The sequence below is a fragment of the Calypte anna genome, chromosome 28, assembly GCF_003957555.1.
Source record: "Calypte anna isolate BGI_N300 chromosome 28, bCalAnn1_v1.p, whole genome shotgun sequence".
NCBI lineage: Eukaryota > Metazoa > Chordata > Aves > Apodiformes > Trochilidae > Calypte > Calypte anna.
Genome location: NC_044273.1, coordinates 1,225,624 through 1,253,260, shown reverse-complemented (window position 1 = coordinate 1,253,260; position 27,637 = coordinate 1,225,624). Strand labels below are relative to the sequence as shown.

Here is a 27,637-nt window from a genome sequence, read left to right as displayed (position 1 = left end):
CTAAAGGGAAGTAAATTCCAGTGTTTTATTAAAAGCAAAACAGAGGAAAGCCCCCTACAACTTGAGCTGATGTTAAACTTTGGGTTTTTTTCACTATATCTATAGAAGCCTAAATTAGGCTCAATTACTCCATGGAAAATTCACTCTGCAGAAACCCTTGGGGTATTTCTCATCTCTTGTCCTAAGATTCTGTTCCTCCCACTCTTTAATTTTGAAATAGGGTTTTCCCCAGGTTATGTCACAGAAGGAAGAAGCAAATCTACATTTGGTCACTGGAAATGCAATGTATTACAATGTATTTACAGATATAAAAATATATATTATGATATGCTGTGCAATTGGATACAAGGCTGTAAATCAGAGGGAGGGCTGGTATCAAAACCATGAAGAGCTCTACAGACAAGAGACTGAACTGAAAATCTGATGCACGTGTAACAGCAAGACAAACAGGTTTGGAAAAACAGCATTATTTCCCCCAAAATGTCTTTTCCTGCTTGGAATTGGCATTGCTTTTGCTCTTGCTCTTTGCAATCTTATTTTCAGCACATGAAATGCCTGTTCAGTTCTTTGTTACTACTTGCAAACAATAATAATAAAAAACCCCCCTCAGTTTTACCATATATATGAGATACTTAGAGGTGAAAGTCATAAAATCACTGATATTCTGTTCTTGTAGATACCATGCACCAATTTTGCAGATTTTCACCTAGCAAACACTACACCCCCAGTCTGAGAGGGAAATCTCTTCACACAAGGGGTCTACAAGTCAGCAGTCCAAAGAACTAAATCTAGGAAATGCATAGTTTATGGAGTTAACTAATTAACTAACAAGGTTAATGAGATGCAAGATAAAATTGAGGGAACCAAGGGAAAATAGGAGTTTTCTCAGCATCCCTGACACAGCTGTTGGGGAGTGAGAACTGGATCACCCCCTCTTTACACCTGGCACCTCATCTCCCCAGCTTCGGGTGGTTTGACAGAAGTTTTCCTGTGCAGGACAAATAATTCAGCTGAGTTTTCACAGCAATCTTCCCACACAGGTCAGCTCAGGTGTACTGTCTTATAGTGGATGGGGTTTTTTTTTAATTCAGGGGCCAAAATGCATCGAAGATCTTAAAATAAAAATGTACCCGAGGTTTTGAATCACCAGAAAGTCCTTCCTTCAGCACTGGGTGAAAGAAGCTTAAAAGTTTATTCCTCATGCACACATCTGCAGAGCTGAACGTATGCATTCCCAAAAGCTAAAAACTATAATTAACAAACTTCAGAGTTTCCACTCTTCCTAACATTATCCTATACACGATTATTAGAACATTACAAAGTCCTTCCACAAAGACATCAGACATTTAAAACTGTTCTACTTAGCTTACTCCTCAAGAACAAACTCCCTTGCTAAAAGCAGCTATGATCAAGCACCCAAGAAGCATTAAACAAAAAAAAATGTTTGTCTCCAGCCTCCTGCTCCATCCTCCTGGTTATGAGCATGGTTATGAATAATGAGCATCCATAGTCAGGGCTGGAAATCTGGATTTTTCTTTAAACAATGAGGTTTTGGTTTCATGTCAGTAGTGGAGTTGATACTTACTGCCAGTGACTTCTAGGATGAAAAACTTGAGTATTTAGTATGAAAACGTGACAGCCCCTGGTGCTGAATGCTACAAGTGATCCAAGTGGGCTCTGGTGACCAATTCCCAGTTTCAGGCTTTTCAGAGAGCTCTAGGAGTGTCCTATTAAACAGAGATTTCTTTTTGCTCTCCCACCACCTGTGCTGGCTCTAAGAAAGCTGGAGAATCAGAAGGTTGTTGGATGAAGAAAAGGCAAAGGTGAAAACACTCACAGGAGACCCCTAAGTGATAAGGGCACAAGGTACAGGGGATCACTGAAGTGGCAAAGGAAACTTCTGGTAGCACACAAGGTTGTCCTGTTCTGAAAATGTTTCAGATATCAGAAACATTCACAGCAATTCAACAAATTGGATGTATATTAAAAAGAAAAAAAAGAAAAAAAAAGATCCCTTATCTCCTTCAGAAGAGCACTGCATGTGCTTTGATGTTGCTTTGATGTTGCTTCTTACAGAAGAATTTTCATCTTGAAAACAGCAAAACAAAACCAAGAGGTTTTGTAATACAAAATCCAAGTTGTCAGAATTCCTGGAAACTCCAGGACAGCACTGCTGAGACAGAGACTGACATGGCACTGCTAGGTGACAAATTTCATGCCACGATGTCACTGAATTATAGTAATTCTGACTCTCAGACTATGCTGGGACTGAAGTGGACCAGGACTTGTTTGCTGGCCATGATTCAAGGGACAAAAGATGCTTCTTGTCTCTATGGCCGAATTCCTGACTCAGACCAAGATGAGCTCAGGAGTTGGTGCACTGGAAACAGCCACAGAGGTGGCAGATGCTTCCCACTGTACTTATTGTAAGTCTGTAACTATTATGGAGTTATTAGAAGTCTATTGCTTTTGATGCCATTGCTACTTGAAAAAAATAATTGTTTTTCCAGTTTGCAGGAGCATTTCAGATGTTTGGATATTTACCATGCATGCCCCTAACTCTTCTCTTTGGAAGAATAATTTTGGGCCATTTTTTTGCAGTATCTCCTCATGCTTTCTGAGCCACCTTCATTTTTTCTTATCCTCTCCCTCTCCATCCTACCTAACACCAGTGGCACAGAGCCCCAACTCAGAAGCCACCAAACTTGTTACTGGGACAGCCACCTGGGAAACCAACCTTGATAAAATGCCTCAAGATCAATCTTTCCTTGCTGATGTTTTCTGGACCTCTGATCACTGTTCCTGTTCACTTTTGGACTCTCAAGTCCTCATTCTCAAGACACAACCCATACACAGATTTTATTCTGAACCCTCAGGGGCTGCATCTGCCATGGAAAGAGGCACCACCTCTGCAGGATTTGGACAAATACTGCAGTCTGCTGAGATGTCTGGATTTCAACAAGTTTTTGGGTCAATGTGCTGCCTGTCACACGTCACTAAGATGGTCCTTAAGGACCTGGGTTAGGAGTTGGTTCTGGTGTTGGTCAAAGGTCAGTTTTTGACTAAAACAAGTGCTTCCCCTGAACACCTCCAGGTTTTCAGAGGCAGAATCCTTATTATTGGAATTTTATATAGTTAGCTAAAAGCTTAGTTTGTGAAAGATGGAAAACAAGAAGTTTTTCCACATTATTTTAACCTCAACATGACTTTCACCACACTCAGCATTTTAACTAAAGTTTAGTGTGGGATCTGTATCTGCAATTATCCAATGAAAGCAGAGTCAGCTACACTGAAAATTCTTCACAATTTCTAATACAACAAAAAGTTGCAGCTAAGTTTTACATCAAGCTGGTCAGGGAGGTTTCTGAAAGACAAAAAAAACCCCCAAACAGTCTTGGTTGGTGATGGCAGTGATTGAACTGCCCAGGATCAGGGTCTGAGCAGCTGAACACCAGGGTTACTTGATTTTTACAGTACTGGAATAGCTGAAGTATGAAACTCATTGCCAGTTTACATACTTTATCTGGAGATATTGGTTTTTTCCACATTGATCTTCATAGTCTGAAAATATAAAAGCAAAAATAAAAAAAAAAAAAACCCCACACTTAAAAATAGATGGAAAAGGTCCAGAAACTTAAGGTGAAGCACATGCTCCAAGGAGACCTATCTGGAATTCAGGATGAACAAAGCAACTGTTAAATGCCTACAAGTGTTATGAATACTTCCATTTTAATTGAGTTATAGACAATTTAAGAAATAAACTGTTTCCTAACCCATGACATAGAACACATGTTAAAATACACTTTCAAGTATATGATAGAACTTAATGCTTCATCATCAGAAAGCTACTGGCTTTTATATATATAAAAAGCTATTCCAAATAACATTGTGACTGAAAAACAATCAAGGCAAAAAATCATAGAACTTTGAGTCAGTCTCCAAACTTGTTTTCTTGCTCTTTGTCAAGTCCATTATTTAAACACAAGATTGTTTTCTTGATTTGATATTCATCCATATACAGTGGCTTAAATTAAGGCATAATCCAGCTGGCTGAAATTTTCAGTAAAACATCTCTGCTGTTCTTTATGAGTAATAACTGGTTCAGATTACTGCTGGCAAAAGTAACACAGTCCCTTAAAGAGAAGACTGAAATACTCTTAAGTCCTGCTAACTTCCATTAGGATGATTTGTAAATTAAATGAAGTGCAAGCCTTTGGACACTGGATGCCTTTCAAGAAACTCATCATTATATTGATTTTATCAGACAGGGTTTGAGGCTTTAAGAAGCAGCTGGTAAAACTCTGAAGCCAGTGTTTTATGGAAAGCTTTTCACTTTCTAGAGAAAGAATACTTCCCACCCAATGGGAAACAAACAGGGCAAACTTTTGGAAGACAGTGGCTGAAATTTAACAGCCATAAAAGAGAGCTCTAAATAACCCAAAGCAACATGCCAATTGGAGACTGAATTTAAAAGCATTGCCTCTGATTGTGTCACTATGGTGAAACATTCTGGATTCTCTAATACTCTGAAAAGTATTTCTTCCATGTAATTTGGAATTAGATTCTAGGATCCTAGAATACTTCCATTTTCTGTTTTGATATTAAAGAGCAGTGGCTGAGGCTTTCTGGAATTGAAATGGAAGTGTAGTGCAGAGACCCCTGATAAAGTCAAATGTTCTCAGATGGAACTGACAAGGGAATTGTGTGAATCACACAGTCCCTCTGTGTTGATGCATAAAAGACTCAACCATGTTATACAGGCAAAACACACAGTTTCAGGAATTGAAAGACCAATGAACTGAGGTGTAAGAAAGACCAGTTGCACCTTAAAAAGTTTTGAATTCACAAATTTAGTCCTTCACAATGTCATGTAACAAGAGATGGAAAATAGTGGCTAGACCACAGCCTCATTCCAGAACCTGACAGGCCATGGTTTGGTTTCTCCTGGGACAAAGACAAGACATGAATGAGGCAGCTGATTAGATACTGAGCAGCAAGCAGCTTTAAATCACAACTGACTATAGCACCATATGTGCTCCCTTGGGAATGAAAACACCAGCTTACTTTCATCAGAATTAGAAACTGAAATTATAGTCCTTAAACAAATGAAAAATTGAAGCTCAAAACTCCACACATGAATTTTTACTGCTTTACTTTAACATCTTCCCAGCAAAAATACTGCCTGTCAAGCTTAGTATAGTGCTACTATCTATTTTCTTACTTATTTGGCTTGTATTTTATGTCTGAAACATTCAACATTCTTAATATGCTTCTGCTTGCAGACAGTGTTCTGTGACAAACACTGTTGATTTTCAGAGACAGCCCCCAGAGCTCACACAAGTGCTTAGAAAGGTTCCTGTAGCTCCTTTCATCCTGCCTTCTAAACTAGACTAGTAGCCAGCCCAAAGACAAAAACAAAGACAAAAAGTTAAGAGATGCATTTAATGCACCAAGGTGGTATAAATTCCTTCAGAGTGTGGTAAATCAACCATTCTCTGCATTTCCTGAATGTGGGTTTATAGTAAAGCATTCCCTTGTAGCAATGGCTATGAGAAGGAGGGAAAGATACAGCAAAAGGTGGTAAAAGGGAAAGTGCTAAAATAACTATCATGATTCTCTCAACTAAGCATTGTAGCAGACTTGGTCAGTGCTTTTCCTCCATGTCACCTACACTATACTAAAGCAGCAGAACAGTCACACAAGTACAGAGTCCTGTGTAAATGGAGACTCTTAATACTACCCTGGTATAATGAAAATGGAACAGTCAAAGGCATTCACTAAGAAGTGATCACTGAAATCCATATATTAGAACCCTTGTAGAGCACCATATTTCAGTAAGATGTTTGAAGTGTACAGCTGTACCAAAGCTGGAAGCAGAACATTCATTGTTGGATTTGATGATCAGGCTCCCAGTGAGGTTTCTCAATGAATGCAAACACTATTATACCAGTCCTAAATGCATACTGGTTTTATATGGATACGTTTGTGTGGCAAAAGAAAGGAGTTCTTATCACATTGCTCATTCCAGCTGTTTTTGCTCTGCATTTAAGCTTTTGCTTTCAAGGTTGTCCTGATTCTGACCAGCTGGGTCCTCACTCTGTGCAACAGGAATTTCCGAGGGCTCTGTCTTGGTGTCAGGATCAGCCAAGTCCTCTGCAGCTGAGCTGGGGCCATGCAGCTCCTTCACATGGAGGGTGGGATTGGTCATTTGCTCTGTGTCTTCCTTAGAGGCTGGTACATTGCTATTTTTGGGAAGCTCGGGGCAGTTGACAGGAGCTATCACCAAAGGAGGCTGAGGTAGGTCTTTCTGTAAATGGAAGGTCACAGTCAGAATGATGGAAAGCAAGGATTAATGTCCAGTTATCAGGAGGCATGGTCATCCAAGATGAAGAGTGGACACATGCATACATGTGGACACAACCTGTCTTTGTGTTTTATAGTACACAAGGGGATTTTTCTTCCAGGAATGTGTTTAATTGCTTTCTGCCTGATCGTTCCTCATTGATGCCAGATGGGGTCTGCTGACCACAAAGGAACAAGCTAACAGCACTTGGACACTTGGCCATTCTCTGGGTTTCCCACCTTTACTAACAGTGTACAACTTTCCCATCACATTTCAGATGATCTCAAATGTTTTCCCAACAATTAAATACAGTTTTGTAGAGGAAAGTTGTGAAGGTTATCACAAATATTTGAATAGCAAAGTAAAACTCACTGGGAGGAACCTCTAGCTTGACAGATTCACCCTCCAAGTAATTGTAAACTTGGATTACATGCATTACAACATAAATTAATTTCACTTATACCCCAGTGAAACAAAGTGATAATTTACTGCATTGAGTAAGACTTCTACTTCATAAGCAGTAGGCTATGAAAAAATATGAAGAAAAATATTTTACTAAAATATTTTATATAATATTATAAATCATTTTATTGTATATAATATTTAATATTTTACTACTAGTAATACTTTAAAGAGAGATCAAACCAGTAAAATCATGGCAGAACCAAGAAGGACAGACAAGGTCTACTCCTTTTCCATAGCCAGTTTATGTGGCCATAAATATTAAAAAAACAACTTAGTGAGGCAAAAAAGTGTAGAAAGCAAGCAAACAATCAAGGAAAACAAAAATATTTGGGTTTGGTTAATAATACTGCAATGTTTTACTCAACTTTAATTCTAGTTAGGTTTTTATAATATTAGTATTTCTTGACATCATATCAAACTGGTATTCACCGCAAAGCCGCTGCCTGTCCAGAACATCGCCAGCTCCTTTCTCCAAAGAGCCACAGCAAAGCTGGTGAGAAGAGTGCAGGGCACCAAGTAGAGGAGAGCAGGCTGACCCATCTGCATCAGTGCCAAGGCAACAAAGGTCACCAGAAGGCCTATGCCATATGCTGGAAGGGAATAAAACCAGAAAAGTTACTCAGATGCAGCTCTGCTCAAGAACAACTCGATCGTTACTCAGCGTTCCCACAGGAATTGTTTCAAGAAATAACCAACACCTCCAGATTCTTTTCAGGCCTCATTAGATACAACCACTAAATACACAAGGTAAACTTTGAATAGTGCTCTATTTAAGGGATATTCTTTCTACTGATAACATGTTGTGAAAGTAGTGTGATCAGCCTAGTCCACACTGTGCAGCTCAATCATTACCTTCAGTAGCTTGAGAAAAGAAAAATAAACCAATGAAATATTGTGCCTCGTGTTGTATTTGTAACACAGATAATTATCTTATAATGTGCTTTTTGTTTGGCTTGGCTTTTTGACCATTTCTTAATATCCTGAAACATCACTGGAAAAAAGCCAACAAATTACAGCATACAGCTGGCTCGCTGTTTGTTACTACTTTTGGTTTAATTTCTGCTTCTATTCTGCAAAAATTATTAAGCAGAAGCAGCTAGGATTTCATATCATAATCATAATATTTTTAACAGAAATCTTTATGATACTATTCAGCAGTAGTCTAACTATGGATTCTACAAACCAAAGAAAACTAATTCATCATAAAGCAACCTATTGCATCATAGGTCACAAAGTTTTAGAATATACAAAAAGAGCAAAGTCAGAGGAAGATATCCCTGAACCTGAGTTTATTGCATATGAGAATTCAAAGATTCATGAATGGCTAAACCAGAATGAGCAGTTAGGCATCTCTAAATATAGTGTAAGGGTTCTAGTGGGACAAACCCTGGCAACAAGGAAGCTCCCTTTACATATGGCAGACAACCCAGGAAAATGACACCAGGTAACCTGGTGATGGAAAGTACTTTGCTAAAATAATAACAAAAGGAGGAGAACAATAAAAAAACCCTAAACAATGTAATATGAGATCAATGGTGGCTCCTGGAGGTGGCTCAGAGGCTCCTGGAGGTATTGTGTTCAGGTGTCACTGTTATACATACCTATAGTGCAGGCTACAAAATAGACTCTGGATGACTGCACCTGAATGTCAAATCTATGGCAATAGGCTACCAGCAAGCCTGGGAAAAGAAAGAACAGTTACAACTTGCTTTCAGGCTTTGAAAAACACAAAATCATCAAATTTCCAACACCCTGGTGTTTAAACATGACAGCATCATTCAGGAGAGAGCACAGCTTACAAAGAGTTGTCTGACAACACAAGCCCAGTCCAACAGAAGCACTCCAATAAAGATGTTTTATACTATAAAGCTAGTTGCTAAATCAGCTCTTGAGATTTTTCTGTATTTCTTGGCATCAATTCATGTGAAAATGTACCATAAGGCTTTTGTGCATTTAATGTCTTATGGAAAAAATGAACAGTGCAGAAAAAAAAGCATATAAAAGAGACACTTGAAACTTATCAGGTTTAGAGAAGTAAAATAAAATTTCCTCCTTGAAGAAGTACTAGAGGAATAAACTAATATGACAGTGACACGAGTAAAATTCTTAATATGCTGAAGAAGAAATACCTGGAACTAGTATGTCTCCAAATCCTAGGAGAGAAAAAGGCCTGTCACACAGAGCCAGAGGTGAGGAGTTCAGTCGTGGCACCTTCAGGACCATTGGGAGCTTGGAATGAGAGAGACAGATGTCTGTTTTCATAAAAAACTTCTTCTCTCTATATACTGATAACATCTACCAGAAATTGTTCCTCTTGGACTGAAACTGCAGACCTCTTTTTTTACATTATAGATCCTTATGTTTTTTTAAAAATCCTTATATTCTTATTTTGTCAATATTATTGACAACTAACAAAATGTATTTAAGGTAGGAGTGACACTTTCTAAAAACAAATAGCCAAGACAAGCCCACAGGACAGACAGCTTCAAACTGTATTAAATTCACAGTCTCACATGCAATGGGACATCAACCCTGCACCAAAAGCAGCATGGCCAGGAGTTTGAGGGAGGGGATTCCTCCCCTCTGCTCCTGCAGTGCTGGGTCTTTTTGGCACAAAAAAGGACATGGAGCTGCTGGAGAGAATCCAGAGGAGGCCACAAAGATGCTCCAGGGGCTGAAGCACCCCTGCTGTGGGGAGAGGCTGAGAGATCTGGGGTTGTTCAGTCTGGAGAAGGCTTTTTCAGTCCTTAAAGGGTGGGACTAGATGAACTTTAAAAGGTCCTTTCCAACTTAAAGCATTCTATCAAACTGAAGGGGTACTAATGGTACAAAAGACATGAACCTATGGAGTTAAAGAAGTGAGTATGGATTGTATGGATTGATCCACCTGTAGCTCCTCCTGCTAACAACTCTTTTCTTTACTATTTTCCCATGTGGTAATAATACATTTATTGCTGAAAAGAGACCTTGAATTATCAAAATGATTTTTTCTACAGATTCATTTCTTACCTGTTTTATATCTCACTGTCTCACTATGTCCTGTATCTCACATACTTTCCTTCCCAAGTCAATCATGTCAAATAGAACAGCACCACTAAATTCTGACTTGTGTTTTCTTCCTGCTCCAATTCATGTCTCCCCTTTGCCTACAGCTTCAGCTGTTCATAAGGTAACTATCAAAACAGGGGAGGAGGGGCAAGAGACAGACTGAATGTATAAGCTTTATCCCTTTAGGTAAAAATGGATGTGCTTGCATGCTTTGTGAAGCTGAGTTAATGAGTTTGCTTATCATGAAGCCCTTTTAAAGCAAGATAAAGGAAGAGCAAAGCTGTTGTGATGAACCCCTGAGAGTCTGCTTTGCCCCCTCTGTTTGGTGTAGATTTCTAGAGAGCTCAGGAGTGCTTATTTACACATTAAATTATCTTCAGTCTGCTATCTCCATTTCAGCTTTGTGGTCCTTGCATTTTAGAGAAGTTGTAAGTGTAATAGCTGGAAATTAGTGCCATATTTTCAGACTACATAGAGTACCTTTTCATGAGTGGCAGAATCAGATGGGCCTGCAGCAACCTCCACCATTATACTCTCCCCAGTCTAAAGAAAAAAGGGGAAAATTGTAAATTATCACTTCACTCAGGAGGTCTGGGATCATTTTGAAATACCCAGAGAAAGCAGTCATTACACTTTGCTCTGTGAACAGCAGGCATTAGGGAAGTATTTCACTTACCTTTGTTAGAAAAGGTGTGATAAATACAAAGAATACATCATACACAAAAAGAACCAGGAGGAGTAAAGTACAACCCTAGAGGAAGAGACAAGATACTTGGTATTTCCAAACTATGCATTAGTAAACAGCAAAGAATTAATAATTAGCAACTTAAGACTATTCAAGGCAAAAACTAACAAGGATTACAACAAGTCATAATTCCTAAATATTTTAGATGGAGGAACTGGGTCTTGCATGCATGATATAAAAGTAATTATTACACATGAAATTATATTCCAGTCCCTAAAATTCTTTATCATGTAAAATCTGGAAGATTTGAAAAAAACACCAGAATAATGCAACAACTGTGTGTCAAACCCCAAAAAAGAATAAAATAAATCAAGAAGAAGAAACACACAAGTGTGGGTGGTGTGTGATTTACTAGTAGTCAAGACTCTACAGAACTTTAAGCTACCACACACCATGCCTGATGATCACATCCCACTTACATTATACTCATTACATCCCTGTTTCCATCTGAATGGAAGTGCATTTCCAAGCCAACATTTCCATTACAGAGTTCTACAGAGGCAAACATCCTCTTTTTCATCTCTTTAACTTTCATACCTTAAATGTAGGCAGGCGAATTGTTTTCAGCATGTAAAGACAGAAAGCAATTCCTAAAGCATCCTGCAGAACCCAGGCCCACCTAAAGAAAGAGGAGAGTAACTTTTTTGCAGGACACAGTAGGAAAGTCACACCAAGCCTCGTGCTAAGGACCTGCCTGGGACAAAAAACTTTTAATAGAAGTACTTGTTTGAAATCAAGACTGTTATCAGCATGGATTCACACAGGGGAAGTTGTGCTTAATCAACCTAATAACCTTCTACAGTGCTGTGAAGGATTGGGTAGGTGAGGGAAGAACGGTGAGGATGCTGTCTACCTAGACTGCAGTAAGGTTTTCCACTGAAAATCTCCCTGAAGATCCTCACAGAGAACTGATGAAGCATAAATTGGATGAGGAGACAATGAGGTAGATTGAAAACTGGCTGGATGAGGTCAGTGGGTACCAAAGCAGAAGTGCTGCTGATGCCTGTGGTCCCCTCTTTCAAACACTTGCCTTAGGTAACTGCAAAATTACATATGTAGTTCTCTCTCTTGAACACCTGCTATAGTAAATGATGTTTTAAACAGTAAAATATGCTAGAACAATAGAGAATGTTTTCAGTGTAGCCAAATAACCAGAAATCTGAAAAGTTTGAGTTTTGAATTGTATTAACATTATTTTTGGATCTATGTCCTTCTCAGCCCTCATAAGGGACAACTGGTGAAGGGGAGACTCCTGCAAAGACCCTCAGAAGACCATGAGAGAGAGAGAGACCACCAGAAGAACAAGTGCAGGTGGAACAGGACTTGAGCTAAGGCCCAAAGAATGACTTTACATGATGATGTAGCCTCATATGAATGTATTAATTGTGTATTAATTGGCTGGGATTTTAAATAATATAATTTGTATAAATACTGCTACTTTTCTCCTGGCTGGTGTACCTGACTTGTGAGCACCCAGCTTTGCACAAACCTTCAATAAACACCATCTCTCATGTGTGTGTGAGGATTGGCTTCTTGCACACCAGGCAACAAATCCACTTTTTTTTTTTTTTGGACAACACTGGAGTCCTTTGGCCTCTCTGTATGTGTGCACCCTTGTGTGCTGAAGGAATTCCACAGTTTTTAGATACAGAAGTGTCAAAGCTCTCTGCTTTCCTCTCCATTGCTAGGATTATAGAGAAGTAGAATTTGAGGCACAAAAAAATAAGGTTTCCCTAAAAATGCAGAAGTCTAAATGACTGTACTTCTCAGTCTGACACATTTCTCTAAAAGGTGCTTCAGAGATGATGCTTCCTCCATTTATGAGTTCTGTCAGTGAATGATTCACAGCTTGAACACAGAAAATGGACCCTTACAAAGGGAAAAGCAGGCATCCCAGGCACAATCAATGTATCTTTGGTACCATCAGCAGGAACACAAGCCAGCATTTTCAGTTCTAACACAGAATGTCTGATAGAGGACTCAGAAAGAGGAACACAACAGGTATACATGGAGAAAGTGGAGCATCTGACATTGAAGTAAGGGGTAAAAAACCCAACACAGTACAACATCAAACCCAACAAAAAACTAACAAAAGTGGTAATAACATGTTATAACTAGGAACTGTAGCTATACTGAATATAGAGACTTGTTTACTCTAAAAAAACTAAAGATCTGGCAATATTCACAACTCTTATTCTCTCTGAACAAATTCACATGCAGATGAACACCTGAGAAATAAGTTAGACAACTTGTGCCAATTTGCTACTCTTCTGAAAAGCTGTCTTAAGCCAAAGAGATGAGATTAGAAACTGGGACTCAAAGAAATTTAAGCTTAACAAGAGACAATTTCCTGTGACTTAAGTAAACAAGACAAAGATGAAGCACATCAGGAACAACTAAGAAATTTCTGCCCAAGTCTCTACTTCCTTTCCTGTCACTCCTAAATTCCAGGTAAGCTGAGGCTTCTATGGATATGTTACTTTATATTATAATGTCTCTTACAATTTCTAGCTCAGAAACTAAACTATACACTTACTGATCTTCGTTTCTGAAGATTCCCCAGACTATGCTGACAGAGATACAAAACACAGCCAAGAGCAACATCCGGACCTGCGGACGCTTGTGAAAATAAGGCAAGTTGTTGTCTGGGATTCTGAAAAGGAAACACACCAAAGCCACAGTTGTCTATGTAGATACCCTCCTCCTTTATAAACACGTTGAAGCATGAAGCCTCTTTGCAAACCCCCCCCATCTGCCCAACATAAAAAAAAAAAAAAAAAAAAAAATTCATTTTTCTTATTGAAAACAGATGTTGCCACATACCTACACTTTCCCAAAGGGAATCTTCTTACAAAGGGAGACAGACAACTGTAAAGACCAATTGAGGCAGCCAGGCAGAATATTCCTATAATAACATAGACTGAAAAAGAAAAAAGCAGTAAGTCCAAGCAGGGGAAGGCAAGAGATGCTTTTTGATATCCTGGCTCAATAAAGAACAGACAATCAGAAAGCCTGGATGAGAAATAAGGCTTACATTTCAGCAGTGAAAGTTAAACTCAGAGACTTCAAATGATTGTTAATTCAATCTGTGCTCCTTAAGTGTCTAATTTTAGCTCATTTTACTCAGGTGTACTTTATGCATTAGCTAGACTCCAACAAATCAAAACCTCTTTTCTAATATTCTTTTAATGACTCAAAAGTCATTAAATCCTAAGCCTAAAAGGCAACCTATGCTGAAGTGTTTATCTTCTTATTATGAGTATACATAAGCATTAAATCACTCAGTAGCAAAATGAGTTAATACAGATGAGATGTATCTTTTAGAACTGCCTCAGAAGCAGGAGGTTTACGTTCCAGTGCCTTGGGCTCTCATGTTATTTTGTCAAGCAATTTCATAAGTTAAGATTAGAAGCTCCTTATGTTTATACAGATTAAAAAATGGACAATGGACCCCAAAATTTATGTTTAAAATAAATAATAATAGACAGGTATAGGTCTGAGAACACCTTTGACAAAAATTAAAGCTGGAAGACATTAATTCTGTGTCTGCATTTGCAAGAAGCTCTATAATCACCTAATTCAACCTCACTAAAAGTGAATTTAGAGATCTACTCTGTTTTCCTACAGGGTTTTAAGTCATACTGGGATAAAAAGCACAGCAAAAGAATCACTTCCTAACTACTTTCAAAGTAAAAATGTTCTTGAAACAACAGCAACCTCGTGACCATGAAGATGTATCAATAAAAATACAACTTTAAGAGTACCTAAGTGGTCATAGAAGAAATAAAGGAGGACCAGCATTGAGCAGCACATCACTACAAACACACAGATCATTATTGGAGTCACATCAACTGTTTCATCATCTTGTTTCTCTGCCCCATCATCACGTTTGTGTTTCATGTACCGCCTGAAACGAGCAACAGGGCAATTATCAGTCCCTTCCTTCTGCACCAAAATAGAAAAGGGCACCAAATCATCAGCAAGAACCCCATGTGGGGTTGACAACACCAATGCCTGAATTGATTCCCACTCAAGTCAATGGAACTCCACATTATACAGGGATGGATGAACATTTCATATAACATAATGAAACCAGTGACTGCTGCATTAGCTGATGGAGAGGACTATTTTCCATTCACCACCAACACAACAGAATCCTAAAAACTACCACAGAATTTACTTTGCTGGCTTCAGAAGAAATCCTAGTGTGGCATAGACAGCCTCCTCTCCCCAACTCCTCTTACTGGCAAAAAGTAACCATAAAACTTCAATACAAAACATAGTATAATTTAGGCCTCTAAACAGTCTGTTTTGCACTATAATAGCAAAACCAATTTTTTTTCTTTACAATAGATTTTTATGGTGAATTGTTGCAAAAGTCCAAACAGGGCTTCTACTATCCAAATTTTCCTTCTGAGCTTTCCAATTGTTTGGCTTTTTGACAAGGCAAAATACTAAAACACTCAACATGCAAATTATATTCTAATAATTTCACACAGTGACAAAGCCAATACAAGGCTCAGGTCCTTTCAAATGTTACATCTGGTATATATCTGTACAGAGTCTCCAAACCTCATTTTTCTGTGAAAAGTACAATAAAACTGACACACTGCATTCTAGTTACTCACTTTTTCACATCTCTGCTTCCTGCCCAGTAGCCTCCAATTGCAACAGTCCCTACAGCCATGACAAATATAATCACCATGTTATAGTCCAGCACAGGCTCATTTGGTGCATACATTGCTCCTTTCACTGAGCTGCCAAAACTCTGCAGAGGTAAGCACAAGTTATGAAGAACTTCCAAAAAGCTACATTAGCAAAGGTTCAGTTATTTAAACTCAATAGGTTTCCATTTTTTTTTGCAAAATATAACAATATTAAGTACAACTCTCTACAGATTCAAAGCATCATGGACTTCAAACACTGTTGAGTTTGATACTCATTTAAATGACATAATATAAACCAGAGCATTTTGTGTTAAGTTTACCTTGCCAATATCTAACATATCAGTATAGCTGAGCAGAGCCACTGGAATATCAATCTCTTCATATTGACTCCTGTTACCCCCAGGAGGAACCTGAAAGACAGTCCAGACCAGGTAAGAATGTATTTATTTCTGTAAATACCTCTATTACTTTACAAGTGTTAAAGTTGCAAGTTTTGATACTGTTAATTTGGAAAATACTCTAGAAAGGATCCTAATGACAGAAAAAACTCAAAAGTCAAAATGTATACTGTGTTTCCAGTAAAACACAGGTAATAAAGAGTGCAACAGCAAAATGCAGCAACCAAACTTCAAGCAGAATCTTTTGCACAAGAGGGTCACAATTTTATGACTGATGAGTGCCTCTGCTATTGATTATGGTATTCAAAACCACTAATTTTATAAAACACACACTGGTGATGCTCCAGCTGAATCTCAAGCAGTGGTTTCACTATGCTCTAGGTCTTATTGATGTGTGAGTCAAGAGATCAACCTCCCTTATGATTCCAGTGTTTCACATGACCTAAGGTTAATTATGAAGCCTTGAATGTCACAAGGGATCTATGCAATGAGTCCCTCCTCTTGCTTCATTAATCCTCCCTTCAGGTGTCCATTTTCACACACAGCTACACCATGTATGTACAGACATAAACACACACATCTATTATTCAGTTGAAATAGGAGCATCACATCCTAGCAATGAACACATGACAATATCTAACATCAGATTAGTATTTTTCTGTCTTTCCATTTTGCTGAGACTTACCAGTCTCTCTCTGCTAACAATCAGCAGTCCACGAGCTCCATTTATCTGAGCAAGCCTCACTTTCTCATAGAAGGTGCAATTCCCTCTCATCACCATGGGGATTTGATTATTAAATCCCCCATCAGGTACATCAGAAGGAGAACACAAAACAGATGCTGTCTGATCCTGCAGTTGCAAGAGTGACTGAAAACAAAGAAATTAGTTACACACATATTTAAAGTTATAAAAGAAAGCAAGAGCAGAAACCACAGAATTTCTAAAGGGTAATTTAGAATGAGTAATGCAGTGATAGAGTATTCTCAGATTAACCTGGAAGCTGAAACAGCTCTCTATTCTATAGGGTCTTGCACTTTATTGTACAGAATTCTGTTGGTAATTTGAGTTATAATCTACATTTGTTTTCTCCAGCACTGTTGCTGTTCTGGTGCATGCACCCAGGAGGTAAGGGAACAGCTCAGAGTCATAGTTGCTAGGGTGGCAGAGGGTGGCAGGCTGAGATGATGCAGGATATGAACAGCTAAAAACACAGACACAGGCTGGTATAAAGTACAAAATCACAGGCAACAAGAATGAACTTCCATTTTGAAACCAAACATAGCCAGTTAGATGAGATTTTGGATTCTAAGCACCTGGATACTTGCAAATAACTACCAAATAATTTAAGGAAGAATTTTTTCACTGTGAGGGTGATAGAGCCTTGGCCCAGGCTGCCCAGGGAGGTTGTGAAGTCTCCTTCCCTGGAGACATTCAGAGCCCACCTGGATGTGTTCCTGAGGATATCAGGACATGGGGGAATGGATTCAAACTAGAGGAGAGGAGATTTAGATGAGTTAGGGAGAAGTTCTTCACCACAAAGTCACAGCTCAGTATATTAGCAAGGCCAGGCAGCACATTTTTGTATGATACTGGCATAGAAAAACCCCTTCCCAACCACAGGCAAGTGCCATTTTCATTCAGTTCCTAATGTTGTGTAAAAGGAATAGTTCTGTTTTGGACCAAAACCAGCCATTAGCTCTGCATGCTGCTTGGAAAAAAATATTGCCACCATAGCACTGCTTAGGGTTGATCTTAACAGATAAAAATCTGTTCTAAATAGAACAAAGAAGTTGCCTCCAATTCTACTAATCTTAGTTAGAATACAGAGGTTTCCCTGTAACAAAGGCATTTTAAAATACATTCTGTCATTGCTTGGTGAGGTACTTACAGCTTTTCCCAGATCATGTGGCAAATGGGCCCACTGAGAGTTGAAGAGGATACAATAGTCTTTTCCTTTGCTACTCCCCTTCTCTGAGAGAACATGGACCATCCCATACTCACAGTACACCTGAAAAAGTAACAAAAATTTCATTATAAGAATTTTAGGCCACATGAAACAGCAGAAGCAATAAGAGTAACTTACTGACCAGCCTGCTTTGTATTTTAAAGAAACACAGAGATTCTACAGAGTCAAGGATCTGTGCAGGGAGTACAGGAAACTTTCCTCAGGACTGCTACATCCTGCATATATTTTTCATGACTTCAGTGACCACTTCCTGATGTGAAAAATCCAAAAATATTTGCCACAAGCAGTGAAGATTACATACCTAAGAGCCTAAGGCCTGTATTGAACCTGACAAAAGAGGGAGTTAATTTTCTTCAGAGCATCTGGCATGGCTCTCTGTTTTAATTGTGACCAAAACAATGCTGGGAATATCAGTTATTTAGATATTGCTGAAGTGTATGCATGGTATCAAGGCTTTCTCTGCTCCTCACTCAGTCCTTCCAGTGAATACACTGAGGGATGCACAAGAGGTTGGGAGGGCACAACCAGACAGGAGACTGTATCATGCTCAGCAATGAAATGTGAAAAGAGGTTGGTTTGGGTTTTTTTTCCAGGAGGTTAGCCACCTTTTGCTCAGGAACTAGTTCTCTGCAGGAGATAGGTACCTGTAATTGAATAGCTTTGGAGAAACAACCAGCCTGTATGGTTAAAAGCTTTACATTTGTAAGATATAAGCTACACACCTTTAAAACAAGAGAATAAGCAGAGGGTGTGCTGCTACATTTCCATTTAGATAAAGACTACAGGAACTTGATAACAATCCCCAAATGACAAACTGAAGACTGTAATACATGATTATGCTTTCTGAGCAACTTAATGGATATTCTTTAAAGAAATGTTAAGGGAGTAAAAGGTTCCTAATGTGAAGTGCTCAAAACGCTTTAGAAGCTATGTGGTTTTGTGTGCCAAAATGCAAATAAAAATCAAGGATGAGAGGAATTAAAAGGAATTATGATCAGGGCTAAAAGCAGAAAGGGGTGTAGAGTTTTTTACAAAGTCTGAGGAAAATGGAGCTCATGGAGGATGTGACTTAACAGACATTTTTACAAAACAATTATCACTTAGCATCAAAACATAGTTATGAAGTCTGTTAATGCTGCAAGTTTGCTCTTAACCTCCCCCCAAAGCAGAACCAGAGGCATCAGTTTCTTGTTTCAGTACCACAGGGCTTTGATTCTTCCAATTTCAAAGCAGTGCAGCTCATATGCTGGGATGGTGGCAACATTTGTGGTGGGTCTCACACAGAGATTATGCTGTAACCTAGATTAACCCATAAAAAAATGTCATCTGTTCAGATTCTATTCAATATTCCTACAGCCCCCAAGGGCTCTTTCCCAAGTGCTTGGATATCAAGCCCATCCTCTTGCAAACACTGACAGAAAGACAACAGCTGTAGTGACAATAAGGTGTTTTATGATTGTTGCTTCTTACAGAAGATGTGATTTAGAATGCCCTGCAAGCTTCTGTATGAATGGGCTTCCCAGTCTCAAACAGTAGAAGTACCTTCTCCTAGTTAAACAGGGAATTGCCTATTTCCCCTGTATTAATAAGGAAAGAGTAACTGTATTTAGACATTATTAACAATCTGGCAGCCATATCCAAGAGTGCCAAGTCACAAGGAAGATCTGCCAAAATCTGGAAATCTGCTAGAAATGTAGCTTTATGGAGATTGTTGTATAAGTAACAGCAAGCAAAGTGTTTTACATAAAAGCTGCAAAACAAGGAAAAGGCTTTCACACAACTGAAGTGTAAAGTCTGACACTATTTAATGCAGTAAAGGAGCAGAACACTTCTTTTTTTTTGCTGAGTGAGATTTTTTTTTCTGTTGGTAAATTCATGCAGCTCAGAGACAAGCACTGGGGCTTGCAAGTTAAATGATGGAAGAAGATAGAGAGGAGGAATTCAGCTCACCCATATTTCAAGAATCTGCAGTGTGAGTGACTGAGACAACCTAGTGGCTCATTATTGCTTGTTCCTCCCCGTCCCTGTCCCCAGTCTCACCTGGATGCCCTGTACACTTGTTCCATTTCATTAGCTCTATGAGCTGATTTGGTTATCTGAATCTCAGAGGGATTTAACAGACACATGGAGATGTGTTTTGAATATATGCAGCATGCAAGACAAAGCAGAGCTCCCCAAAAGCTGAGGTGCATTTCCCAGGAACTGCACCTATCAGTTTGAAGACCATTAACAGCAAACTGCAGATCTGCACACAAAGAAAACTCTCCTTCAGCAAGCTCTGTACAGTGGAGAGAGTTTCATATTCATAATGAAACAATTCCATGAGACTACATTGTCAGCCACCACCTTAATCCAGAATTTCAGACTCTTTTCAACCTACATCACAGAACACTCTGATTTTAAATACAAAACCCCTCACCTCAATTCAGTATTCTGCTGAAAGCTGCTATAGTGAAGACCAGTTAGATCCAACCTGCTCACTGCAGACACTGTTACAACATTCACTGGCCAAAGGCTTGTGTACGTCTTCTCTTGTTACAGGACAGCTGAGAGGTAGCAACACCACGAAGGAATGATTAGAATGAGAAGGAAGTAAACTGAGAAGTGAGGACTCAGATATCAAAGCAAGATCTATGTGCTGATTGGACTTGGATCACATCCCTCTTTGGGTGCTCCTAGATGTGGAGCCAGGTTTGGAACATCCCTACTTCACTAACCAAGCTGTTCCTTCTCCCTATTTAAATCAATGTTTAGAAGCAAATGTGGATGCTACCTACCCCATTATCCTATCTCAAGGAGGAGACAAAGATATGCTCCACAGATACCCAAAAGCACTAAGACAAGAGTCAGCCATTGATCATGAGTACAGCCAAGGAAATGTCCCTCAGAATAACCTCATCCATCAGTCAGTACCACAGGAGTACAACTGCACCAGATCACTCCTCTCTGCCTCAGGCTGATGTACCTAAACCCAGTGCCAAGTGCAAGAGACACAGCAGGACTGCAAAATATAAAGTATTCAAACAAATTATAATCGAGCCAGTTTTGGCAAACAGAAAAATATTAGTAGCATGCAGTAAATGCACTTTTTCCTGCCGCAGCAGGGCTCTTGAAGCACCCTGTTCAAAGCTTGCTCAAGCATATGGACACTATTCCACTGCACACACACACTGAGTTATTTGCTTACATCAAGGAAATATGCTGCAATGCATGGAGCTGAAGCCAAGATCTCCAAGTATCCTCCAGTGGACTATCTCACCTCCTGTCGTTCTACACTGTGATGTGCTCATCTTTTCCAAGCTGACAAATCAAACTGTTTCCAGGCCATTTCTTGACCCTTATTTTATTAATTGGTGGGGTCTATGCTGGCATCACAAACCCACTTCAAGCGTTAATAGAGATGTCAAAATGCACAGGACATGTGGGGAATAAGGAAGGGATGGTGCAGGACAAGATAATGGAGGAAAAGACAAAAAAAGAGGATGATGTAGGAATAAAAAAGTTAACTAGCAACCAGACCGTTCTGTAACTAAAGATGACTGGCAAGGAATCAACAAGGGGACAGGGAAAAATTAGACTATCATGTTAAAAAGTTACCCCAAGAACACTCAACAAGACATCCTGCCCTCCAGATCAGGCTGGGCCCTGGTGTTCTAAGAACTATGAGGAATATGTTAAGTATGTAAAGAAGAACAAAAAAACCCAAACAAACCAACAAACCCAGACCCCAAACAACTCCCCACATAAATTTATATTATAGTATGGTCTGTCATGCTGTTATATTATGTGATGTTATATTATGCGGTATTATGTTATGCTATGCTATAATATGCTACGCTATATTGTTATGCTATATTATATTATGCGATATTATATTATGCGATATCATGTTACGTGATATTATATATATAAATAATGCTAAATCGCGGAGGACAGACGACACAGAGGCTTAGGGACGGTGCTGTCCTTCTTATCTCCAGCAGAGCGGCCGCAGCTCGGCCACTGCCCCCCCGGCAGCCCCCACCTCAGCCGCGCCTCCCCCGGGGCAGCCCCCTCGCTGCTCCGCCACGAAAGGCTCCGCTGACCCGGGCAGCGCTGCCGGACGGAGCGAGGCCCCCACCCCACAGGCCCCGCTGTGGCCCTGGGAGCAGCGTCGGGCCGGCGCCCGGCTCTGCCTGCGATCTCTCCCTGCCCCGCTGGGCTGCCCGAGGCGGGGCGGCCGAGGAGCCTCAGGGCCGGGGCAGTCGCTTACCTGCGGCAGGAGGTGGAGGAGAAGCCAAGCTCGGAACCGGGATCTCCGCGCCGCCATTCCGGGCGCGCCGCCTCCCGCTTTGTGTCGGAGGGGCCGGGATGGGCCCCCCTGCACCGGGTGCCCCAACGACCGCCCCAGGAAGTCCCGCCCCACGTTCCGGCGCCGCTAACGGGAGCTCCTCCGGGCCGCGCGTCACTTCTGGCGGCGGCGAATGAAATGGCGAACGTCGGCAGCGGCGCGGGCAAGATGGCGGTGAGGAGCGGGTTGGCCGCTGCCTGGCGTGAGGAGGGACCGGACCGGGACCGGGACTGAGCCTTCTCCCGCTGACCGTGGCCTGACCCCGGGGGTGCGGCGGCAGTGTGCGCTGTGCCTCCCTCTCTCCGGCCGGTGTTCCTTCCCTCCCGCCGGTGCTCCTTCCCTCCCGCCGGTGCCTCTTCCCTCCCGCCGGTGCCCTCTCTCTCTCCTTCCCGACGGTGCCCCGTTCTTCCCGGGGGTGCCTCCTCTCTCCCGCCGATGCCCCCTTCCCCCCCGGTGATGCCCTCTCCCCCCCGGTGATGCCCTCTCCCCCCCGGTGATGCCCCCTTCCCCCCCGGTGATGCCCCCTTCCCCCCCGGTGATGCCCCCTTCCCCCCCGGTGATGCCCGTTCCCCCCCGGTGATGCCCGTTCCCCCCCGGTGATGCCCTCTCCCCCCCGGTGATGCCCTCTCCCCCCCGGTGATGCCCTCTCCCCCCCGGTGATGCCCCCTTCCCCCCCGGTGATGCCCCCTTCCCCCGGTGATGCCCCCTTCCCCCCCGGTGATGCCCGTTCCCCCCCGGTGATGCCCTCTCCCCCCCGGTGATGCTCTCTCCCTCCGGCCGCTGCTCTCCCGCTCTGCCCCGGGGCGGTGGTCTCGGCCCCTTAGAAGCGGCGTTATGAAGGGTTACGGAGTGGCGATGTAACACGGGGGGGGGTTGGAGGGCACGGGGAGGGTTTCTTGTAATTCTTCCCGCGCTCCTCTCCGTTAGGATAAGGAGAAGAAGAAGAAGGAGAGTATTTTGGATCTCTCCAAATACATCGACAAAACAATCCGAGTGAAATTCCAGGGCGGGAGAGAAGGTGAGCCTGGGTCGGGGTGACACAGGTAGCATGAAGGTTTCTTGGCGTTTTTATGCTTTTCCTCGCACTTTGCCCGTCTCCTTTTGTCTCCTTTGTTACATTATATCAAGGAGAGACGCTTTTGTTTGCTGTTACTGGTGTGAATTGGATCTCACACTGAATCACAGAATGTTCAGGTTGGAAGAGACCTCCGAGATCATCACTCCAACCTCTCACCAACACCATAACCAGCTACTAAGCCATGGCCCTAAGGACCCGGTCCAAACGCCTTTTAAATGCCTCCAGGGATGGTGACTCCACCACTGTCCTGGGCCATTCCAATGCCTGACAACCCCCTCAGGGAACAAAATATTTCCTAACATCAGCCTAACCCTCCCCTGGCACAGCTTCCACCCATTCCCTCTGCTCCTATCACAGTTTACTAAGAAGTTACTCTAACTCTTCCTTTAATCCCCTGGCTGCAGCTTGTTTGGTTCACACTTATTTTTATTACTTGTTGTCAACTATCTTGTTTGCTCTGCCTGTATTTTTTTCATAATGTGAGGGTGTATTTAAAGCAGCAGAGAAACATTGATGGGTGTTAGGATTTACACACTTGTCCTCCCTTTTGGGTGTTAACATGTTAAATGTTTGGAGTTCATGGAGAGTTTTACTATTATTTCACCCTGACTTTTCATCACTTTGGAGGTTCTTATGTCCCCTCTTGCTTGCATGTCAGTAGCTGTGCAGCAGATGGAGCCACTTGGGGATCATTTGTTTCCCTGAAAGTCAGAGCCTTGCTGCATGGGAGATGCTCAGCAGAAGCTTTTGCAGAGCACATTGATTTTGCTTTTAAAAACATCTAAAAATATATGGGGACCTGATGCTTATAAGGTTTTGGAATTTACTTGTACTCCTTTCTGAGAAGGGTGGCTTTGGGTTTGTTGGGTTTATTTTTATTTTGTATCTTTTGGGCAGTTGACAATTCTGTTGAATCTGTTGGTTAAGATTTTCTTCTCAAAAAGTTCATGCTAAGTTCCTTTATCTTCATATAAAACCTGGGATTGTAAGAGTCTCTTATTTGGCTTGTTAGCAGTGATAGTAATGCTGGTACTCAACAAGTACTTTGACAAAGATGGCACTGTTCAATATCTCAGCTCTCCTTTGGTTGATAACCTTGTCTGAAGAAGGGAAGACAGTGGGGGAACTGAATATGTCCTTTACAGTCTTCTTGCTGTATTCCTGGTTTTAGTGACTAATCTTTGGTTTATGTGTGGTCTTCAATAGCAAGTGGTGTCTTGAAAGGATTTGATCCTCTTCTGAACCTTGTGCTTGATGGTACCATTGAATATATGAGAGGTAAGTAATGTATTAGCTCTGTAAAGCACCCTCTACCCAAGAATAATTTTCTTAAATCTTACAGCTCTGAGTTAATAGCCAGAAACTGCAGGTTGACATCACCCAAACAGACAGTTTGTGATAACTGAATTGTAAAAAAGGGGATAAGAGGGCAGAACTTAGGTTAAGCATATTCCCTGTGGTAGAACATTCTTTGTAGCCTTTGCTTGAGCTCCTCTAAAACTTATTTGCTGCTTTTGTCCTCTGAATCTTGAACAAAGTAATGTGTTTCTCTTCAGATAAGGCAATTGCCTTTGTGTATACTGCTGTAGTGTTGCCAGTTTGCTCAAAGCAGGAGAAGCATCTCAGCAAAAGCTATTATCTTGCTGTCTGAAACTCTACTGGAAATGCAGGCTTTGATTTTCTGTGGGACTAAAGCCTTCTGTAGCATCTTAGAGCTAATAGAGCTGTAGGGCTTTTTTCTTTTCCCATCCAAGGATAAATACTCCCATTTCCCATTTTCTACCCTGAAACATAAGGGTGATAGCAGAGCATTTTAGATGAGTATTCTCCTGAAAGCTTACAAGGAAGCACCTGAAGCTTTAATTTTGCTCTTAGATGGGAGTTTTAAAAGATGTGTAGTGTGTTTTTATCAAATATATTGTTACCTCTAAGGAAGGTAAAATTGGCTGGTTTTGTGTAACATGTTGGTTTGTCTGTCCCCCACTTGGGCTGGGAATGAACCAGTGCTTTCTGCTCATTTCATGGGTGTTTTCCTGACTTGTATTGTTCCCAAAATGTCTGTAAAGGCATTTGAAGTGGCATTAAGAGCTTTTTAAAATCACTTGTACACATGATTTTGGTTGCACGAGTGAAAGGACCTTGGAATTCTTTAAAAAATGTGTTCTGCTTTGCTTACAAATTAAAGTTCTTTATAACTTCTTGTGGCAAGAAAATGAATGAATCAGTAATGTCCTGAACATTACTGCTGCATCACTTTTAGTCCATGAGTTCAATAAAACTGTGCAGAGATGCCTGGAAAAAACCACATCTGTACCTTTTAAACTGTGATTTGGTTTATTTTCCCTACATTGCCATTGTAACTGGGGATCTCTGCTTTTCAGATCCAGATGATCAATACAAATTAACAGAAGACACACGTCAGCTGGGACTTGTGGTCTGCAGAGGCACCTCAGTGGTTCTTATTTGTCCACAGGATGGAATGGAAGCTATTCCAAACCCTTTCATTCAACAGCAGGATGGCTAATGTTTGCTTTGGATTGTCTCTGAAGGCTTCAAGGGTGCAAATTAGCAGAGGAAACTATCAGTGTGTGAGGAGCTTCCTGTTTTGGGGGAGGAATTTGAATGTGTATTTGTTAGTGTGAAAGAACAGTCAACTTTTAGTTTTGTGGTTTTCTGTAAATGATGAGAGGATGGGGCATGGTGTGGAAGAAGTAAGTTCTGATTATTATTATTATTTCTGATTATTATTTTTTGTATCCCCTAAATAAATGTTTAACTAAATTGTTCATTGCTGACAGGAGAGAATTTACTGTCATGGATTTGTCCAAGACCCTCTTGATCTTGTGAGACCACATAAAATGAGTAAAAAATGCCCTGAATATTGGTTATATTATAGACATTTTTAAAAATACGATTGTATTTAATTTAACCTAAAGCCTAAATGCATTAGAACATGTTTTTCTTTGGCTCTAGGTGTCAGTACTCAGTTGGGAAGCATTGTGTTGTAGTCTTCCTGCTGTCAAGTTCAGTCTCTCTTGCTTGCAGGGAAATTGCTTCCCTTCTTCCCAATTTTGTGGGATGTTGTCTGTGTATCAGGAGGGGACAAACTTCTGCAGAAGGACTGGACTGACTTCTAGGATGATTCTTGGCTGAATGACCTGTACCCTACAGAAGTATCTATTCAATACCTGGAATTTTAGGGAAGAATATTTAAGATCCTAATGTTGAGTTGTAGGCAGTGTCTGGAAATACTGTATATTTTTATATTGTAGCTATCCACTTGTGGATCTGCTTGTTACAATTTGATTTGTAAACATTTCTTTTATACTGCAGAAATTGTAAGATTTGAGGACTTTTGAGTGAATAAATGGAAATTAATCTGTTCCTAAATGTCTGGTTTTAAGTTTGAAAAAGTTCTCTCTGGCTGATACTGCAGTTCTCCACTATTGTAATTCTAAATGAAATTTGTTTGGAAGGTAAACTCAGTAAAACCAGGAGGGACCAGACCAGAAGCAGGAAATGTTCCACACTAAGGCAGGAAATAGATGAGAAACAACTGAGAGCATCTGATCTCTTTTCTGAGGACTTGTACGTTTCTGTATGGCATTTAAAAGCCCCTTAGGCTGCACATAACCTGTTTCTGCCACCTGATTTTCCTGAGGACCCCTTATGAGAAGGCTGTGGCAGAGTAAACTCTTTTGATGGTGTCAGGAGTCTTGTTCCTTGAATTTTTCAGTGAAACATACCCAGGGTGGGTTGTATGAGCTGTCCATTTTTGCAGCAGCACAGTAGTCGATTTCATAGCCTTTCCTGGGTCAGCTCTGAAGTGGACCTTGGAGTCAATAAATGCCAGTTCAGTCTATCTGAATTTTCCAGCAGGCTGTGAATCCAGGGAGCTTTTGTCTTGTGTAGCATATTTGTTTGTGCAAACCTAAATGCTTCTGAATTTTAATGTAGGCATTCATTCTTTGGGTAGAGTTGCACTCTTTTTAACTTAAATCTTTTTTTCTAACACTACAAAACTTGTTCTTCATGCAGAGTTCAAAAGAGGCTCCTGATTTAGCCTGTTTGGAGCAGAATTTCCTCACCATAACCTGAGTAGAGTCTTGAACTGTCCCTTGGGTGGGAGAGAGATTGCTGCTTGTTGATACCAAAATCATGATGCCCATCTCTGCTCTCTTGTTCCCTGAATATATTGTCAGAAAAAACTGCTGAAGCTCTCAAGGGAAATGAGTGTTGAAGGGAAATGAGGTTTTTTTTTTCCTTGGAGGTCTCAAGCTTTCCTGTGTTCTTGATTTGCAGAAGTGACAAGTACTGGGTTCAATGTTCTACAACTTCTTGATATTTACTCAGTGCTTAGGGAGGTCTTAGTTGTTTCTCCTCTTTCCTCCTTGTACTCCAGGCTTGTATTTTGGCTGCCAGCTCCCCTAATTAGCTGTGGTCTTACCTGGCTAAGGTAGATGCTAATTAAATCTGTGGGTATTTGGTTATATTGCTCTCCTACTGCTGGTCTGAAAGCAATAGGAAAGACTGAAGAGCAAAGCAGGAGGTCAGAAAACATACTCTATTTTTAGGTCAAGATTGGCTTATCTTGTA

General features: G+C 40.8%; 2 protein-coding genes across 2 annotated transcripts; one reads left to right on the top strand and one right to left on the bottom strand.

Annotated features, from left to right (window-relative positions):
- Positions 1 to 1,084: 1,084 nt before the first annotated feature.
- SPPL2B (signal peptide peptidase like 2B) lies at positions 1,085 to 22,025 on the bottom strand. The gene is made up of 15 exons (XM_030466136.1): positions 21,886 to 22,025; positions 17,556 to 17,675; positions 16,352 to 16,534; positions 15,589 to 15,678; positions 15,230 to 15,369; positions 14,366 to 14,508; positions 13,425 to 13,521; positions 13,138 to 13,254; positions 11,139 to 11,220; positions 10,533 to 10,607; positions 10,337 to 10,399; positions 8,938 to 9,037; positions 8,410 to 8,487; positions 7,238 to 7,398; positions 1,085 to 6,307 (listed from the first exon to the last, which is right to left on the bottom strand). The coding sequence occupies exons 1-15, from the start codon at positions 21,940 to 21,942 to the stop codon at positions 6,020 to 6,022; spliced, it is 1,794 nt and encodes a 597-aa protein (XP_030321996.1). The 5' UTR covers positions 21,943 to 22,025; the 3' UTR covers positions 1,085 to 6,019.
- LSM7 (LSM7 homolog, U6 small nuclear RNA and mRNA degradation associated) lies at positions 22,007 to 26,207 on the top strand. Its single transcript, XM_030466137.1, has 4 exons — positions 22,007 to 22,137; positions 22,891 to 22,981; positions 24,248 to 24,319; positions 25,423 to 26,207. Exons 1-4 carry the CDS (start codon positions 22,102 to 22,104, stop codon positions 25,563 to 25,565), a joined length of 342 nt encoding a protein of 113 aa, XP_030321997.1. The 5' UTR covers positions 22,007 to 22,101; the 3' UTR covers positions 25,566 to 26,207.
- The last annotated feature ends 1,430 nt before the right edge of the window (positions 26,208 to 27,637 follow it).